The 19,149-nt window shown below is 44.8% G+C and overlaps 1 protein-coding gene across 3 annotated transcripts in view; it reads right to left on the bottom strand.

The window, feature by feature from the left end:
- The window catches only part of CLNK (cytokine dependent hematopoietic cell linker), a 245,670-nt gene that overhangs the window by 87,673 nt on the left and 138,848 nt on the right, over nucleotides 1-19,149 (bottom strand). For all 3 annotated transcript variants that reach the window (XM_050792136.1, XM_050792138.1, XM_050792137.1), the window contains exon 4: nucleotides 7,938-7,966. In XM_050792136.1, the coding sequence (XP_050648093.1) occupies nucleotides 7,938-7,966 (29 nt within the window). The remainder of the gene's footprint in view (nucleotides 1-7,937; nucleotides 7,967-19,149) is intronic.

Below are 19,149 nucleotides of genomic sequence, written 5' to 3'. Positions count from 1 at the left end.
AACCTTCCTCCTCCCGCGCTGAGCGAACAGAGCTTTACACTTCCCCTCATGGTCCCAGATCCCCACCAAAGTGGCTCACCCAAACCCTTCCAGGCATTCGCATCTTCCTGGACCTGAAAGAAAGATTGGCTTCCTGGGACCATTCTCTAAAAAGAGAAAGGGAGTTGCTCAGTAGATTTCACATCTGCATCCTGGGAGAGTTACGGTTGTGTTGGGTGGATGTGTGGAGAGACATTCATCACCCACAGACACCAGACAGCTCCAGAGAACAGCTGACTTCTTTGTTTCCCTCAAGGAAACGTCTTTTTGCAAGAAACAATGTCCCTTTGAAAGTTATTTTTAAGAGGGACGTGAAGATAGATATACGCAGTGTAAAGCCCAGGAGAGCCTCCTGATAGCCAGAAGGCGGTTACTCCAGCCCTGTGGCTGTCCCTTGAACAACTCTTCTTGTGTCTGCAGAGGCCCAGCCAAGGATGACAGAGGTGCTTGGCCAATACCCATCCAACTGAGGTCCCCTGACCATTTGCATCAGACTCACCTTGGGAGCTGAAAAAAGGAAATAAGGCAAAACCTGAGTCCCAGAACAAACCAGTTGAATCAGTCTGTTTTTTTTTTTTTTTTTTTTTTCCTCCAGCTCCTCTGGTGACATTTATTCACCCTGAAGTTTTAGAACCACTAACCTAGAAGCTTCAGTTCCCTTCCAAAGGAAGACAGGCCATTAGGGAAATAGAGACTCTCAGATTATTTTCATTTGGAAACACTTCTGGGAGCTTAAGTCTCTGGAGGTGCAGGGCCGGTGCCTTCATCTATGCCCCCATTTAGTGGCTTTGCAGGGACTGGGTAGCCGGTGGACCTTCAAGTGCTGTTGCCATGGGATATTCACATTCAAAGGAAATCCTGAACTGGAAGAATTCCCGGTGGGTCCCATGACAAGAATATGCTTATCTTGCATGAGAAGAGAAATAAAAATAGGAAGCCTGCAGAGGTTTAGTACTTTCTATTTCCCTAGGAAAGCAAGTCAGGTAGCAGGTTGCTTGGACGTTCTCAAGCCAGACAGGTTCCCCAAGCAAAACCAGCTTCTGGTTTCTTTTCAGTTTCAAAAGAAGACTCAGGGCAATGGGGAAGGGGAGGAGAGGTGTGGCAAAGATCAGAGTTGGCTCCAAATCTGCAGGTTGCCAGCTGGACTTAAGAATATGTGTTGAAAATTGAGGGGTCCATGAGTCCCAGCTACCTGTTACTAACTACTCTGTGGCAGAGACAGCCGTGTGTCTCCCCATATCTATTTTCTCTGTCTTCTCTGGTACCAGAACCCTTTGCTGTTTAGCTGGGCTCGTGGCCACCTGGAGCTACATGTCTTCCTTGTAGCTATGCATGGCCCATGAGTCCAAGCTTTGGTCAATTGAATCTAGGTGGAAAATCAAGTCACAATTTCCAGGATACTTCCTGAAGTTGTTATGCACTTTTTATTTCTCCCTTTTCTCTTCTTTCTCCATCCTGTGGCCTGGAGTACAGACATCACTATTTTAGGCTGTAAGATTAAAGCCAATACAAGGGAGGGAGCAAGAAGGCAGGAAGAACAGGGTCTCTGAGGACTTCCAGGAGCAGAGCTGCCAAAGAGCCTTGGACTGCTTACCTTGGGACTTGACTTACATAAGAAAAAATAAATAAATAAACAAACATCTCTCGTGTTTAAGCCCCATGAATTTTTTTAAGTGCCTTGCAGCCTTTGATGTTTTATCTCCTTACGGAGGTTAGTGTTTGCCAGGAACACAGCAGAGCAGCTGATCAAAGGCATGAGGAAGGCAACATGTATTTCATGGGAGCTGAGTGGAGAAGTTTTAGGCTTAAATCCTGGCCCTGTCACTCTGGAGCCATGTGACCTCAGGCAAACCCAATTGCTTATAAGCCTCAGTTAACTAGGGTTAACTTGTAGAATGGGAGTAATAGCATCTACCCCCAAACGGCTGTTGAGAAGTTTTGGTCCATAGAATTTAGGTGGGAAATCAACTCGGAATTCCCAGAGGATAACTTCTTGGCTCAGCGCCCAGTAACAAGATGCCGTGTTGTGTGTTTGTCTTTTCAGGTTTAACGTCATGACCAAATCCTTCTCACTCAACCCAGGTCGTTAGCACTGCTTTCAGATCTATATTGAGAACTTGTTCATTTTTTAGTGCTCATTTTTAAGCAACATGTGCGACTTTTTCAGCGTTCAACTCTGTTGATATCCACCTGCTGATGCTTCACAAGGGTTCTTCAAGCTGGGGTCCCCTTCAGCTGTGAGGCACAGGGATTCAGTGGTTGCTGTCATCTGGGTGGCCAGATGAAGGCCAAAGTAGAACTCTTTAAATCTTACATTTCACCCTCTCTGAGTAAAGGATTATGACAGTCAGTGAGTTTTGACTATATGGCTTATAACTGGGAAGAAGAAGAAAAGAGGAAGGAAGAGGGGAATGAGAGAGAGAGAAATAGGTATGGAAAAAATATATATGTATATACATTTATGTGCCACATAACCATGTTTTGGTCAATGATGAATCACATATATGACCGTGGTCGCATAAGATTATAATGGAGCAGAAAAATTCCTATTACTGTTATGGGAGTTATTAATAAATTATTTTAGGCAAATAGAGAGGAAAAGGGGTCCTTGGAAAGTTTTTGTTTCTTTTAAAGCAGCTCCAGAGATACTTCTTGTCTAGTAGGAAAGCCCGGGCTCTTAGAACCAGCTAGCAAATTTTGATATGCAAAGGCCAGCCATTAGAAACTAGGTCCACCCAAACTTGGTGATTCCTGCCCTCTTCTCGCCCTTGTCCCCACATGTCCTTGGCAACATGGCCACCCCCACATATCAGTGTGTAGAACATCATGGTGCCTTGCATTTGCATATTAAAAGGCTAGGAGGGCCAGTTTTTTCACGGGCTACATGAATGACATGCCTGGTCAAACCAATCCCCTAAACCCTATGCAAATCAGGCACCACCCCCTCCAGCCTCCTCATATAAGCAAATACTTTTCTGCTACACAGGGGTTTTCTCTTTGTTCAAATCCCCCCTCCCTCTGTCTCTGTATGGGGGACCTGTTTTCTTCTTCCTTCCTTCTTTCTTGCCTATTAAACTCTCCACTCCTTAAGACCACTCCACATGTGTCCATGTCGTTTTATCCAGTTCGGCACAAGACTGAGGACCCTGGTTTCCTCCACTCATCAGATCCGTATCATTACCCAATGATGTTGTAGCCATTATAACGTCATAGCACAATGCATGACTCATGTACTTGTGGTGGTGACATTGGTGTAAACAAGCCCAGTCTGCTGCCAGTCATATGAAGGTCTAGCACATACAATTATGTACAGTATGTAATACTTCATAATGATAAAATAACTGTAACACTGGTTTGTTTACTATGTCATACTATTTTTTTGTTATTTTAAAGCATCCTTCCACTTATTAGAAAAAGTTAACTGTAAAACAGCCTCAGGCAGGCCCTTTGGGAGGGATTCCAGAAGAAGTCATTGTTATCCTAGGAGATGACAGCTCTATGTGTGTCATTGCCCCTAAAGATCTTCCAGTGGGACAAGATGTGGAGGCGGAAGGCAGTGATATTCATGATCCTGACGCTGTGCAGGCCTAGGCTAATGTGTGCATCTGTGTCTTAGTTTTTGGCAAAAACATTTAAAGAATAAAAAAATAAAAAAATTAAAAATAGAAGAAAACATTGTGAAATAAGGACATGAAGAAGGAAAGTATTTTTGTAAAATGGTAGAATGCCTTTGTGCTTAAGATAAGTCTTACCAGGAAAGAGTCAAAAAGTCACAAAACTTTAAACATTTAAAACTGTAAAAGTTCTGGTAACCTAAGGTTAATTTATTATTGAAGAAAATATATAGTTTAATCAAATAGCCTAAGCATAGAGATTCTAATGTCGACATGGGTTTACAGTGATGATCTAGGCCTTCTCATTCACTCACTACTCGTTCATTAACTCATCCAGAGAAATTTCCAGTCTTGCAAGCTCCCTTTATGGTATGTGTCCTACACAGGTGTACCCCTTTTATCTTTTATGTTGTATTTCTACTGTATTTTTTCTATGTTTAGATACACAAATTCTTACCATTGTGTTATAACTGCCTGCAATATTCAGCACAGTAACATCCTGTGCAGGATGTTTTGTTTGTAACCTACGTGCGATAGACCATGCTATATGGCCTAGGTATGTAGTAGGCTACACAATTTAGGTTTGTGTAAGTGCATTCTATGATGTGCACACAATGGTGAAATCACCTAATGATGTATTTTTCAGAATACGTCCCCATTAGTATGTGACACATGACCGTGTATGTGTATATATATATGTGTGTGTGTACGTATACATACATACACACACACATACACAAAAAAAGAGAGAGGAGAGAGAGAGACAGACTCAGTCATCTAGCTCTCTGGGCATTTCAGTTTATTCACTGAACAACAGTTCTTTGATCTGAAGATTATGAGCTAATAATTCGAAGCCACAAATAGTCCAAACTCACATAAATAGCTACACAGGAAACCTTTAATGGGGGTTTGAGAACAGGCATAATGTTCTCACTAGGTGGCCCTTGGAAATTTACTTCTGTTCTCTAGTTCTTAATTTCCTCATATGCAAAATACAGTAATACAATCTCAGACTACCTGAATCCCCAGGACCTTTAAGTTTTGTTTTCCTTTTCCTTCTTTCTTTTTTTTAAATCTGTACCCAAAGCACAGATATGAATGTATCACAAATTGGTTGAATGAATGGATGGATGAGTGGGTGAATGGTGATAGGGAAGGCAGCTGCCTCCTGTCCCATTCCTTGAGTGCCCTTAGAAATTCAAATGAAATATGGAGACATTTGTTATCTAGAGAATTGAGGACAGCGTCTTGGTGGGAAGAGTCTGGATAGTTTTCTTCTCTCTCTTTTTAACCCTCAGCCAGCAATTCTAAAGAAGAATGGCCCAGAACTACTTGAATTGGAATCATCTTGTTAAAAGTAGGGATTCCCTGGCTTTACTATATGCCTGCCGAAGAGCTAAACCCCAACATGGGCTTGAAAATATTCACTTTTAACTGTTGTGATTTTTAACTGTTGTAATTGAATTTTGAAGACAATGTTAATCCTTGGGTTTACCCATCTTGGGATGATTTGAAATCCTGGCTTGTCCCAGAGATTCAACTGTCAATTTTTTTTATTTGTTTCTGTTCACGATTATTCCCAACACCCTGTGGAGAGAACCAGGAGGACGCCAGCATCCGCTCAATTAATACAGGCATCGCAGCATCTGGGAATAGCCAGCAGGGGGCATTAGATGCTCACATATGCTATACCTGCCTGTCTTCCCTCGTGTCCTAAAATCCTTATTAATTTTTCTTTTACAAGTAGGAAAAATCAACCTTGAAGACTGCTTTCCTTAGAAAGACTTAAAAGTAAGATTTTCCTGGACAAAATGAAATTTCTTGTCTTTTAAATCAAATCAGCCAATATCTATCTTCATCAATGTTTTTATTATACGTGGAGGCTTAAGACAGAAGGATCCACTTTCTAAACAGGGCCATCTTTTCCAGTTACATTCTTCATTTAGGGGAAGGAGAAAAACTCAGGAGTTTATTTTATGGAAAGCATTGCACTGTTCTCTGTGTATCAGCCTCTGAGAAGGTATTGACCTTGACAGACTGTCCCAGTTTGAATATATGTCTGTCTTCTCCAGGCTTGGAATAGTTTCCTAAAGAATATTTTCTGATAGATTGTTTTTAGCATACAAAAACATGTGCTACTGTAGAAAATTATAAGCCACAGATACGCAAAAAAGAAGGGAATAAAAATTACTATAATGTTACCATAGCAAGACAAATCATACAAGTATACAAATATTTGATTATAGTCAAGTCACTCATACACACACACAGACACACACATAATCACACACACCACCCATCATCGATTTATAGTTTATAAATATACAATCACTCTGTGTATCCTATTTTTCCCTGCTTTTTCACAAAATCACATGCTACCAACACATCCATGACAATGAATATGCTTCAACATCGTCATTTTAATGACTCCCTAGTATTTTCTCACATGAACGCCCTCTCCTGCTTTCAAATGATCCCATCGTCAAAAATCAGAAACAACTTGAAGTATCTGGGAACGTTATCAAACCACCGTGGTGCACAGTCTGTTTTGTAAATCGTCGTGCATATCTTAATTAGATAAGGTCTGCTGTGCTTTAGTAGACATTTGTTGTGGTTCATAAGTATGCCTAGGCCAATTCATAAGTATGCATAGGTCTGCTGGGCTGTTATTTCTTTTCTTTTGTTTTTGAGATGGAGCCTTGCTCTGTCACCCAGAGCACCCAGGCTGGTGTGCAGTGGGGCAATCTCGGCTCACTGCAACCTCCACCGCTGGGGTTCAAGTGATTCTCCTGCCTCAGCCTCCCGAGTAGCTGGGACTACAGGTGCCCACCACCATGCCCAGCTAATGTTTGTATTTTTAGTAGAGATGGGGTTTCACCATATTGGCCAGGCTGGTCTCGAACTCCTGACCTTGTGGTCCGCCTGCCTTGGCCTCCCAAAGTGCTGGAATGACAGGCGTGAGCCACTGCGCCTGGTCTGGGCTATTATTTTGAACAGACTGGGAATGTCATGATTTGCTGCTAAGTGTTTCTGGTAAGGTGTAGGTTCGAGTGTGTATGAGCAGGCCTGGGCCACTTTATCTCAATGGACTTTTGTGGGGTTTCGATTTGTTTTGTTTTTCCTGCTGGTGTCTCTAGATTGTTGTTAAGAAATGGAGTGCCCATCTGTCCATTTCTGTCTGTCTTGAGCAAGATGGGAGGAAGAGGGTACAAGTAGGTGGAGCTGGCCGCTCTATTTTACCTGTGTGCTTTATGATTCACCAGTTGCCAAGCACATCAGACAAGCCACTTCATTCCCAGGTATGCCACCCCGTTACAATATTCTCTACCCTCCAGGATGCCAGTGCAGGATGGGAGGGGTGACAGGTGCCTTTGATACTAAAGACCCCAACACAATTTGGTATTATCTACCTTGAGAGAACACAACCTTGGTGAGGCCTGACCAGGAAGTTGAATGAAAAAATTTTCTGTAGAGGGATTAAGGCTGGGTGCTCTCTGCCTGTGTGAACTCATATTTCCCGCTTTCACTTTTGCTTTTTGCCCAGTTCTCCTGGCTGCTGGGTGGGACACGCTGAGGGCTGGTTATGCACTCCAACATGCTGTATGATGATACTTTCAAATGCCTTTGCCGAGTACATAACTCCTTAGGACTCCATCACTTCTTTGTGTGCTTCCTCTGGACAACGTCTCCGTTTTTCTGCCTCGTTCCAGTCATTCTATCTAGACACCAGCTTTCTAGGGAAGTTCTGTGGAACTTTCCCTGAAATAATAACCTTCCCCGATGAACAGTGCATGCTTTTACTTAAACTTTAATGGGCTCCTGTTAAGTGCCTAGTACCAGAAAAGAGGCTATGAAGAGAGATACAGGAGAAGCATCAAAGATGGCTTTTGAACCATTCATTCTTTCCACCCATGTTTTGGGGTAACTAATTATATAGAATTTAGTTGAATGAATATTAGCGAGTTGCCATAAGACTGGCACTGAGCTAGACTTATACCCATTGCACAGATGAAGGAACTCAGGCTCAGAAAGATCTGTGCTCCATGCAAAGCTGCACAGCTAAGTAGAGAGCCAGGATTCCCATCCATCCAGCCAGTTTCCAAAGCTTGCGAGAGTCACAGATCGGGCTGTACCCTGGGGCAACTGGAAGGAATGGCAGTGGCTAATGTCACTTCGAATAGGCCATAGTTTTATTGAAATAAAAACAAAAAAGAATGGAAATAACAGCCCAACAGACTCATGCTGACATTCCCATCACTTAGGTGATAGAGAGCCCCGACTCACCTGTTGCACTATTGCAGTGAGGCCATGACCTAGGGAAGAAAAGAGAACCAAGTTAAGTGTCCATTGCTGCACTTCCACCGATCCCCTGCGTACGAACAGGCAGTCATCAAACATCATTGTACAAGTCAGCCTCTGAAGCTGCTTTACGTATGTACTATTACAGACCTGAAGTCACATATTATTCTATTATACACAGAAATAATGTACATATTTCTATTTTCTAGAAAACAACATGTAGAAGAAAATAAAAATGGACACTATGGGTTATATTTTAGTTATTCTCATGTACATAGCTATATACATACCTGAAGATGTATGCATGCATTTAAACACATATAGGCATTGTCAAATCAAGCTTAGCCCAAAGTTGCCTCCTTACATATTTTAAGTTCTGCCTAAAGATTTCTCTATACGTCATGAACTATAAAAAGTGGAGGTGTAAACAGACAATAGCCTATCGTTGTGGCAATCACTGAGTTTCAGCCAGTCAAATGTAGCCAACTGTTGGAACTGTGTTCACATCAGGCAAATGCCGAACTGTAACCAATCTGGGTGTTTCTGTACCTCACTTCCATTTTCTATACATCATTTTCCTTTTTCTGTCCATAAACCTTCTTCCACCACATGGCTGCACTGGAGTCTCTGAGCCTCCTGTGGCTGGGAAGGCCACCCGATTCTCAAACCATTCGTTGGTCAATTAAGCTCCTTTAAATTTCATTCGGCTGAAGTTTTTCTTTTATCCGTATCAATATAAAAGAGCCCAGCATGGTGGCACACACCTGCAGTCCCAGTTCCTCAGGAGGCTGGGGTGGGAGGATCACTTGAGCCCAGGAGTTCACATCCAACCTGGGCAACATAGCAAGATCTCTTGAAAAAATAATAATATAAAAGAACATATAGGATTTTGATGTTACAAATATATTCTGTATCTTCAAATGTTATTGAAAAACAAGGTGTTGATTATGTGCCTCAGTGGTTCTCAACCATTTTGGCATCAGGGACCAGTTTCCTGGAAGACGGTATTTCCAGAGATGGGGGTTGGGGATGGTTTCAGGATGAAGGGAAGAAATTGTTCTACCTCAGATCATCATGTATTAGTAGGATTCTCACAAGGAGTGTGAACCTAGATCCCTCCCAGGCGCAGTTCATGGAAGGGTTTGCGCTCCCATGAGAATGTAATGCCGCTGCTGATCTGATGGGAAGTGGAGCTCAGGTGATAATGCTCAGTCGTCCACTGCCCACCTACTACGGTGCGACCCAGGTCCTAACACACCACGGACCAGTACTGGTTTGGGACCCAGGGGTTGGGAACCCCTGATCTACATGATATTTTTAAGGGGCATTTAGGTTCTTGCTAGTCCTAACTTTGTAAAATGATGTTGCCATGTGTATTTAGCATTTAAACCTCATCTCTGAATCTTTCTTTTTTTTTTTTTTTGAGACATAGTCTCTATCGCCAGACTGGAGTGCAGTGGCATGATCTCACCTCCCGGGTTCAAGCAATTCTCCTGCCTCAGCCTCCTGAGTAGCTGGGACTACAGGTGTGTGCTACCAGGCCAGGCTAATTTTTGTATTTTTAGTAGAGACAGGGTTTCACGATGTTGGCCAGGATGGTCTTTATCTCTTGACCTCGTGATCCACCCACCTCAGCCTCCCACAGTGCTGGGATTACAGGCTTGAGCCACCATGCCCGGCTTGGATCTTTCTTTAGAGAGATGTTATCAAGCACAATGAAGGGGTCAAATAACGTGAACACTCTCGGCCCCTTGTTGCATATTACTCAGAAGCTTTCTGGATGAGCTGCGCCAATTAATAATAATTTATATTGTTATGCATGGAATGTGAAGAGCTCATCTCACTGTGTCTCACCACCATTAAATCCATACCTTAAAACCACTTTGCCTACATGGCACTTGATTCCTCATTTTACCCATTTCATTTCCTTGATGACTAGTGAGATTGAATTTCTTTTTTCCCAAAAGGTTTTGGGCCATTTATGTGTCTTCTTTGGTAAGTTATCTGTACATGTCTTTGCCCATTTTTTTTCTTTTCTTTTTTTTTTTTTGAGACAGAGTGTCGCTCTGTTGCCCAGGCTGGAGTGCAATGACACAATCTTGGCTCACTGCAACCTCCACCTCCCACACTGGGCTAATTTTTTGTATTTTTAGTAGAGACGGGGTTTCAGCAGGTTGGCCTGGCTGGTCTCGAACTCCTGACCTCAGGTGATCTGCCCGCCTCGGCCTCCCAAAGTGCTGGGATTACAGGTGTGAGCCACTGCGCCTGGCCTCATTTTCTGACAAGGTCTTTGCACAGCCACAATCCAACCATTGGATGGGATCCTTTTGGAAACACTTTTTCCGTAGGTTTTGGGCTTTTCTGAAAAGCCCCGAGGCAGTGGAAGGCTCCTGAGGACGCTGCTTCCGTGAGCTGACTCGTTTGTGCCTTTAATAATCCCAGGCCTTTGCATTACACCTTTCCTCCAAGGCACTCAAAGTGCGTCACAGGAGCAATTAATTGAACATCGCAACACACGCCAGGTGTAAATATTTATGAGGTCTCTTCGGTGTCTGGGACGTTGGGCACAGAATAGTGAAGCAGTAAGACGTTTGTAACCAGGAGACCACGGTCTGTGACTTGAGTCTGACTTCAGCGTACCTTACTGCCTTCTGTTCACCATTTTAAACCCCAAAATGAAATAACCTGTGGGCTCGCTCTTACCGCCTGAAATTTACAGAACAGGAAATGGGGTATTCAGAGGGCTCTACAACTTGCCCAATCCACAGAGCCTCTAAGACTGAGGGATTTGACACCAGCCTATCCGCCTCCCCGGTCCCTACTGTCTCCCTCACCCCAGGCCTATAGGAAACGGCAAGTCCTGCTTAGGAGGCACCGTGCAGCTGCGACCTCAGAGCCCTTGTGGTTAACAGTTGGCGCCCTTTTAAGCTGCGGGAGGTTCTGCAGAAATGAACAGTAAATCAGCCAGTGAGGAGCAAATCATTTATCGGAGGCCTGAGTGCTTTCTCTTGACACTTTAAACATATGGCCTCTTCTCTGGTATCTCGGTCTTTGATTAAGGCCTCAAAAGGTGCCCAGGACTTGCAACTCATGACACGGGAAATGGAAATGATATGTTTTTGTGACTGTGTACAGGGAGCTTAATGTAAGCGTAAAAAGCCGTCCCGTTGATCGGAGGCAGAGCCTCCAGCGCAGGCGGCTGGAGCTCGGGAATTTCTAATAAAAGGCAAACTGTTTCTGAGATTCCAGAAGGAACTTTGACTTCTAAATCAGGGTTCTCGTTATCTTCCAACCCTGGCCTTACCTGGATTTTAGAATCAAAGACAAACTGGCGCTAAAAAGCATGTTGGAGAGAATGTCGTCCAGTTCGTTAGCTTTTTAAATGGGAGAACTGGGGTCTAGAGTGGCTACCGGATTGTTCCTAGTCTCAGACACTTGGAGGCAGAACGGAAGCCTTCTGACATCTAAAAAGAGTGGCACCAAACAGAAAACTAAAATAACCTGTATTTGTAAGCACCTGTTTGGGCACTGAGATAGGTTCAACTCTGGCTGGTAGGCATTTTTTTTTTTTTATGGTCTGTTCAACCCATTTACATTCATTTTCACAATTTTTAGAATGTTCCTATCTACTTATTATTTTTAACATACAAAAAGCTGTACATAGTTAATGTGTACAACTAGATGACTTGATGAGTTTGGATATAAGTATATACTTGTGAATGGATAAGTGTTACATGATACTGCTTTTGTGATACCTCTAAAATAGTCAAACTCATAGAGGCAGAGTGGAAGCGTGGTTGCCAAGGGCTGGGCGGAGGAGAAAATGAGGAGATATTAGTCAAAGGGTACAAAGCTTTGGTTAGACAAGATAAATAAGTCCTCAGGATATACTGGACAGCATAGTGCCTACGCCTAACGGTACTATATCACATAATTGCATTTTTGCTAAGGGAGTAAATCTTATATTAATTGTTCTTGACATGCACACACTTAATCATAATAATAAGTAAAGAGGGTGGGAGGAAACTTTTGGAGGTGATGGGTAAGTTTAAGGCATAGACTTAGGCTGTTAGGCATTTCTAGCTCCACTTTGCAGATTGCAACTAAAACTTAGACGAGTTCGGCAACGTGCCTGAAGTGGCACAAGCAATCGGCAGGGCTGGGATTTGTCCGACTCCCTCCAAATCCCTTCTTATTTACAAGCCTATGGCAGCAACGTAGACCGCAGAGTTCTCTTGTCTGGGAGCTTCCTCCCAATTGTCAAAGCTGTCTGAAAGTGGCTTATCTGATCCACTCTGCCTCTCAGTGGGGCTCCAGAGTAATGGTGCTCATTCATATGTCACATCCTCCGGGATTATGCACCCTGGGGCTCTCCGTGCGTCAGTGCAAGCCAAGTGAATTAGCAGAGGAAGCATCAGCCAAACAGGGAATGGTGGTGTTATTCCAGCTGAGCCTGCTGCTGTGAGCCAGAGAGCTGCAGAAACAAAGCGGGGAGGGAAAAGAGGAAGGCTGGGACCAGGCGCCTAGGGTCTGGGAGGGAGGGGATCAGGGGAGGTGGCCCGAACGCCATAGTTTTGTCTACATGGATTGTGGACATTGTCTTGACACAAGCAACGGATGAGCTATCTGAAAGGACTCCTGTGTTAACACTCTGCAACTTGACAGCCCAGGGTGATTAATGAAAGGAACTGCTAGCAAACTTCATGGAGATTTGATGTACTCTATCTGTGCTCAGGCAAGGCCCATGTGTTAGCAAGCTGCCTTTTGCCAGGGAATTACAAGGATGCACCCCGGCTGCCTTTTGTCAACAGCATCCGTAACACGGCCACGTGCAAGCGGGCCACAGCTGGATGGTGTTATAAGTTGGCATCCACCCTTCTGCCTTCCCTATCTCTGTTCCTCTCCACAGCTGGGCCTAAAGAAAGCAATTTTTCCTTCCTCTCTATTTCCGGTGTGTATAAGCAGGTGTCAACACTGTCACAAGAAAGTGTGTGGCACAGGAAATGAACAAGGCTGACCTTTCGAGGTCTGTGTTTTTTAATATTTAAAGCTCATTACAAATACAGATTTTAAATTCTGGATTATTTTTAATTTGTAATACTTTTAAATAATTTAATACTTCTCATAATTTTTAATTTTTAAAGGCTACTAAAGTAAATTCCTTCTCCTCTTCCACTTTTTTCTCTCCTGCTGCCCAGCAGAACTGGCTGTGATGAAGTAGACAGGGCGTGCTTGCCTTCTGCTTCTCCATGGGAACAGAGTTTGGATGGTGTGTTATTCCAGTCCCATAGAGAGGGATTTGGTTCTGTCTCCAGGGTCAAGCTCCTGGCATGGAGATGAATGTTTCTTTGCCTCCTCGAGTGTGGTATGCAGTCCTTTGGGTCTCCCCAGGCACTGACTACTAGTCCAGAATTCAGCAGCAAAACCCTTGGGAAATGATAAGGGTGATTTCACACTGCCAGCCTTCTCTCTCTCTCCCAAACCTCTGAAATTAACTGGTTCAGCTCCACATCTCATTTTAAGTTCGTCGCCTGAAATTAGAAAGCGACTCTAGAATAAGACTCTCTAATTTTTGAAAGACAATTTGTACTTCTAAGAGTTACTCATTTTAAATACAATCTAGATAAAAACAAGGAAGGATGGAAAGTTTCTGCATTCATCACCTTCTTCCCTCTAGTTGAATGTCTGCACTGCATCTGGAACCGGGCACTGTAGAAAGATGATTTCACTCAAACCTCATAGCAGTTCTTGGTAGAAAGCATCTTTATCTCAATTTTAGGGCCATTGTAAAATATCACTAGTGCCAAAAGGGACATTCAACACCATAAATGAACCCTTTAATTTTGCAGATGGATTAGCTGAGGTTAGCCCCCTTGGGAGTCCCACCGAGCCTGTCTGATGATACATCTCTCCCCTTTGTCTCCACCACTCAAAGGTGGAGCGTTTGCATCATGGAGCTGTGGGGACTATGGTTTGGAAATGCAGTGTGCTCAGAGAGTAGGGAATCTGGAGGGATGAATGAGCAAAGCCTCATCCTAGAGGTCGTGTGGAGGTTTGCAAGAGTGAAGAATGCTTAGAACTGTGTCTCACAGAGGTAACATAGGAACACACAGCATTGATTTGAGAGAGAAGGAGTGGACTCTATAATATTTCAGGGAATAGGTAGTGATGGCCTGGACAGACTGTTTTTCTTGTTTCCCCATGTGGCCACCGATGCCCTCTTCTCCTTACCTGGGCACATTCCTGGTACCTATGTAATGGAACTCACACTGACATAACTAGAACAGAATGCAACTGGAATTCTCAGACTGCCTACCCTGAACCTCTGGCTTCTAAAAGGGAGGCCTGGTGCCTAATACGGTGCCTGGAGCATGTGCACACCAACATGGTGCTGACTGGGTAAGAGTGAGTGAATGCATAAGTGAATGAATGCCACAGGCGCATGAATTCCCACAGAGGGAAGCATAGAAAAGAGGGCATCCCAAAGCGAGATGGGCCAAAGATACACTGCAGATCATGTCTGGGTCTATACACTGACCTGTCCTATCCCGACAAGGCCAGATGGAGTGCCTAGCATGTAGTAGGAACCTATTCCATGTGTGTGCACAAGTGCCACTTAAATTCCCCTGGAATCGCTTGTACATTTTCAAGATTAGAGATTGGAGAGCCCCTCTCAATCCAGATGAAATTCACCCCGAGATGGAATCAGGCCAAGGCTCATTTTAAATAAGTGAATCCATGGGTTCATTCTTTCTAGAAGGCATTCCTGATTGGTTTCAAGAATTCTCCTCTTACCTATTTTATTTTTATAAGAAATATTTGGGGCATTCAATTCCCTGAAGGGGACCTGGGGAAAACGCTGGAAGTGTTTGGTGCCGCTCAGAACTCTCATCAAGCTCATGCCCCCAAGACCCTCCTGGCTGAGTGAGGCTCCCACCTCCTCAGAACCTGCCCTGCCAGGGCCTGTCTGGTCTCCTCCCTCCTCTGAGACACTGTGGCACTTCTTGCTCGAATCATGCATTTAGTAAATCTAGAAGATGACATTTAATTATTAGTTTATTATTTAAATCTCATATTGTAAAACTTTACTTGTGTTTTTTTCCTTTCCTCAATTTTACTTTAAGTTCTTTGAGGGCAGAAAACATGTCTGTATAAGCTATAGTCCTGTGCCTATAAGCTATAATGCTCCCAACGCATATTAAAAAATGAAAACAGGGCCGGGCGCGGTGGCTCAAGCCTCTAATCCCAGCACTTTAGGAGGCCGAGACGGGTGGATCACGAGGTCAGGAGATCGAGACCATCCTGGCTAACATGGTGAAAACCCGTCTCTACTAAAAAATACAAAAAACTAGGCGGGCGAGGTGGCGGGCACCTGTAGTCCCAGCTACTCGGGAGGCTGAGGCAGGAGAATGGTGTGAACCAGGGAGGCGGAGCTTGCAGTGAGCTGAGATCCGGCCACTGCACTCCAGCCTGGGCGACAGAGCGAGACTCCGTCTCAAAAAAAAAAAAAAAAAAAAAAAAAAGAAAACAAAAATATTTGACATTCTGATGGGTTGTGCAGCAGACAAGTAGAGTAGCAGGATGATTTGCCAGACCTGTTATAGCTCAGACATTCCTCTAGTGGGCAGAGCAGCTCCTGGAATCCCTTCATCCACTCTCTGAGCCTCCCCCACTTCCCCACTTGGTCTCTGTCTTCTTCCTCCTTTCTCTATCCTTCTTTCCCTATTAAAGTTTCTTTTTCGCGTCTGTTTAAGTATCTAGTAAGTGCCAGGCATCATAGGAGGCTCTCGGTATACTACAGATCAACAGCATCCTAGGGTTATCCATAACATAAGACCCTAGGGTTCTGCCTTGATTCTCCCTTCTTCCTCCTCCCCCGTCAGCCAATGTTTCTCGAGCATCTACTCTGTTGTTTATTTATTTATTTGTTTGTTAGTTTCTTTTGAGGTGGAGTCTCACTCTATCGCCCAGGTTGGAGTGCAGTGATGTGATCTCAGCTCACTGTAACCCCTGCCTCCCAGGTTCAAGGGATTCTCCTGCCTCAGCCTCCCTGGTAGCTTGGATTACAGGCACCCACTACCATGCCTGGCTAATTTTTGTATTTTTAGTAGAGATCAGGTTTCGCCATGTTGGCCAGGCTGGTCTGGAACTCCTGACCCCAAATGGTCCGCCCATCTTAGCCTCCCAAAGTGTTGGGATTACAGATGTGAGCCACAGCGCCCAGCCTGAGCCTCTACTATGTAGGAGACCTTTGGGGACAATTCCCAGAAAGCCAGTGGAGCACCACATTTTCTTCTCTGCATCCTCTGTGAAAGAACCTAGGACCTGTCACAAAGCTCTCTGCTTGTGACACCTTTCAGGGCGGCACTCTGCCTTCTACATGGTGAGGTGGGCCACAGTGAGAAGTGTGACCCTTATGGCTCTCTCAGTGCTCCAGAGGCTCAGGGCAGGCGGGGCAGACCAGAGCAGCCAGGAGAGCGGGCAGCGGTTGTGGCCAGCAGGCTCCTGGGCTTGCCTGGCTGAAGGGGCCCAGTAGAGGGCCTCCTAGTTCACCGAATAGAAGAGGACTCCAGGCGGGGCGCGGCGGCTCATGCCTGTAATCCCAGCTCTTTGGGAGGCTGAGGTGGGTGGATCACTTGAGGCCAGGAGTGCGAGATCAGCCTGGCTAATATGGTGAAACCCCGTCTCTACCAAAAATACAAAACTTGCTGGGCGTGGTGGCGGGCGCCTGTAATCCCAGCTACTCAGGAGGCCGAGGCACAAGAATCACTTGAACCCGGGAGGTGGAGGTTGCAGTGAGCTGAGATAGCGCCACTGCACTCCAGCCTGGGTGATAGCATGAGACTCAGTCTCAAAAAACAAAAGAAAAGACAACAAAAAACCCAGAAAAACAAAAAGAGGACTCCAGTCTCCAAAGGATGACGACTGGGCCTCATGGGCCCTGAGAAATTACGGCTGCCTGCACTTTGCCCCCCTGGATCTAACTATTGCTGCGGGTGCTAGTGGCAGAAAGGAAGAACTCCATAGCCGATGAGGTGACGAATGGGAAGGGTCTGAATGTGGATAGTGTGGTGACACTGTCCTAGCAGCGCTGCCAAGAGTAAAGGAAGGAAAGGAGACTAGTGCTTGGAAAGTGAAGACATGGATTAGAACCTTGGTGCCGCTGCTCACTAGAGAGAGGACTTGGCAAGCCCTTCAGCTCCCTGGTTGATCCTGTGTACCTCCTGTTCCCTAGGGCCTGCGTCTGTGTCTGCCATGGTGCATGGCACGGGCTTATGATCTGTTATGTATGTACTTTATAGTTCCACACCTATTCTTCTGCTTCCCACCAGATACTGAGCATGCTGGTGTCAGGGACTATGTCTCATTCATCTTTGATTTTTCCAGTGCCCAACAAAGAGAACTGAAGGAGGTTAATGGAAGGAGTCAGACATTTCCCCAGTGGGGAAACAGCTCCTGCATCCACCATTTTTCCAATCTCCCCCCACCCTCTGCCTCCCATCTTCCTCCCTCCACCCCACTCACTGTCACTCAGTGAGTAGGGGCAGAGCGGAATTCAAGCCCAGGGGCCTCTCAGGCCACTTGGAAGCTTACACTCCTGGTAACCATGCTTCCATCCGAGGTTCTCTAACTTGAGCAAACACTGGCACCCCCAGGGAGGGCTTATTTCAATACGAGTGCCTGGGCTCCAACACTTGCCCTTCTGGTGCAGTAGGCCAGAGTCTGGGAATCAGCAATGCTAAGTTCCCAGATGATGCTGAAGCTGCTGGTCCTGGGCCCACGCTCTAGGAACCGCAGCTACCAGGCCCCCTGATGTAGATGTGGCTGTGCTTTCCAGAAGGGCTGGGCACATGCCCCTTCCTCATGGTGGGGAGACTTGACAGGAGCAGATTAGTGACTCATCAGAATAGAAATCTACATTCATATGTATATGCTGACATATACATATAAATAAGAATATACATATACATATATATACATATACATAAGAAAGTTTTGATCACTTAGAACCCAGAGCTGGGCACGGTGGGTGGCCCACACCTGTAATCCCAGCATTTTGGGAGGCCAAGGCAGGCAGATCAGCTGAGGTTGGGAATTCGAGACTAGCCTGACCAACTTGGAGAAACCCATCTCTACTAAAAATACAAAATTAGCTGGACGTGTTGGCACACGCCTGTAATCCCAGCTACTTGGGGGGCTGAGGCAGGAGAATCGTTTGAACCTGGGAGGTGGAGGTTGCGGTGAGCTGAGATTGTGCCATTGCATTCCAGCCTGGGCAACAAGAGTGAAACTATCTCAAAACCAAACCAAACCAAACCAAACCAAAAAAATCCCAGAAATGCCACTTGACTTGAAGCTAGACTCTGAATTCAAAACCAACTGGTACCCCTTTCCACTGGGACTGTGACAAAAACATATAACCTCCCTCAGACTATTTTTCCCTATCGTAAATGGGAATATGAATGCCTACTTCAGAGGATTATGGTGCACATTGGATGCCAAGGTTCTGGCGCACATCGGGCGCTCAGTTATTGAGTGGAGTTTGGATTTAATTGAGAAACATCAGTTGGTGTTTTTCTTTCACTATGGACATGAGGAAACAGTACAAAATAAAAGTGGGTATTGGGGATTTAGTGAGATGCTATAAAACACATTCATTTCAATATTGTAGACAGATCATGGATAATGAATGTGGATGTGATATGTATTTTTCTTGGAGATCCTCCCAGGCTGTATCATCCAAGTGGGGTCCAGCACTGAACTTGGTGTTTTGCTTTGTTTATTACCAGGAGATCAAGGCACTTTTGAACTTGGGGTGGTTGGGCTGTCGGGGCCTGCAGGAGAGTTAACTCCCACCCTCAACCTAGCATGAGGGCAGTGATGGGGAGCACCAGGGTTGTTGATATTAGTAATAATTACAGCTGCCATTTACCGTCTCACAACTAGCCACTGAGCCTCAAGGGAAGTTATTCACCCTCTCTGGGCTGTTACAGGAAACTAATAAGAGTGTAATTGTTGGGATCCAGGAAGGGTTACCTATTAGCTCTTAGAACAGCACCTAGCACACAGTGACCACTCAGTGACTATTAGCCCACGTTATTTAATGAGAACCTACTCTATTCCCAGCACACCTCAGAGGTCATCCATTTACTCTGTGGACACAGGAAGGCTCAAGAGATTCAATAATGAACAACAG

The sequence above is a fragment of the Macaca thibetana genome, chromosome 5, assembly GCF_024542745.1.
Source record: "Macaca thibetana thibetana isolate TM-01 chromosome 5, ASM2454274v1, whole genome shotgun sequence".
Classification (NCBI taxonomy): Eukaryota; Metazoa; Chordata; class Mammalia; order Primates; family Cercopithecidae; genus Macaca; species Macaca thibetana.
The sequence above is the reverse complement of the archived record's forward strand: the minus strand, read 5'-3'. Positions and strand labels throughout refer to the sequence as shown.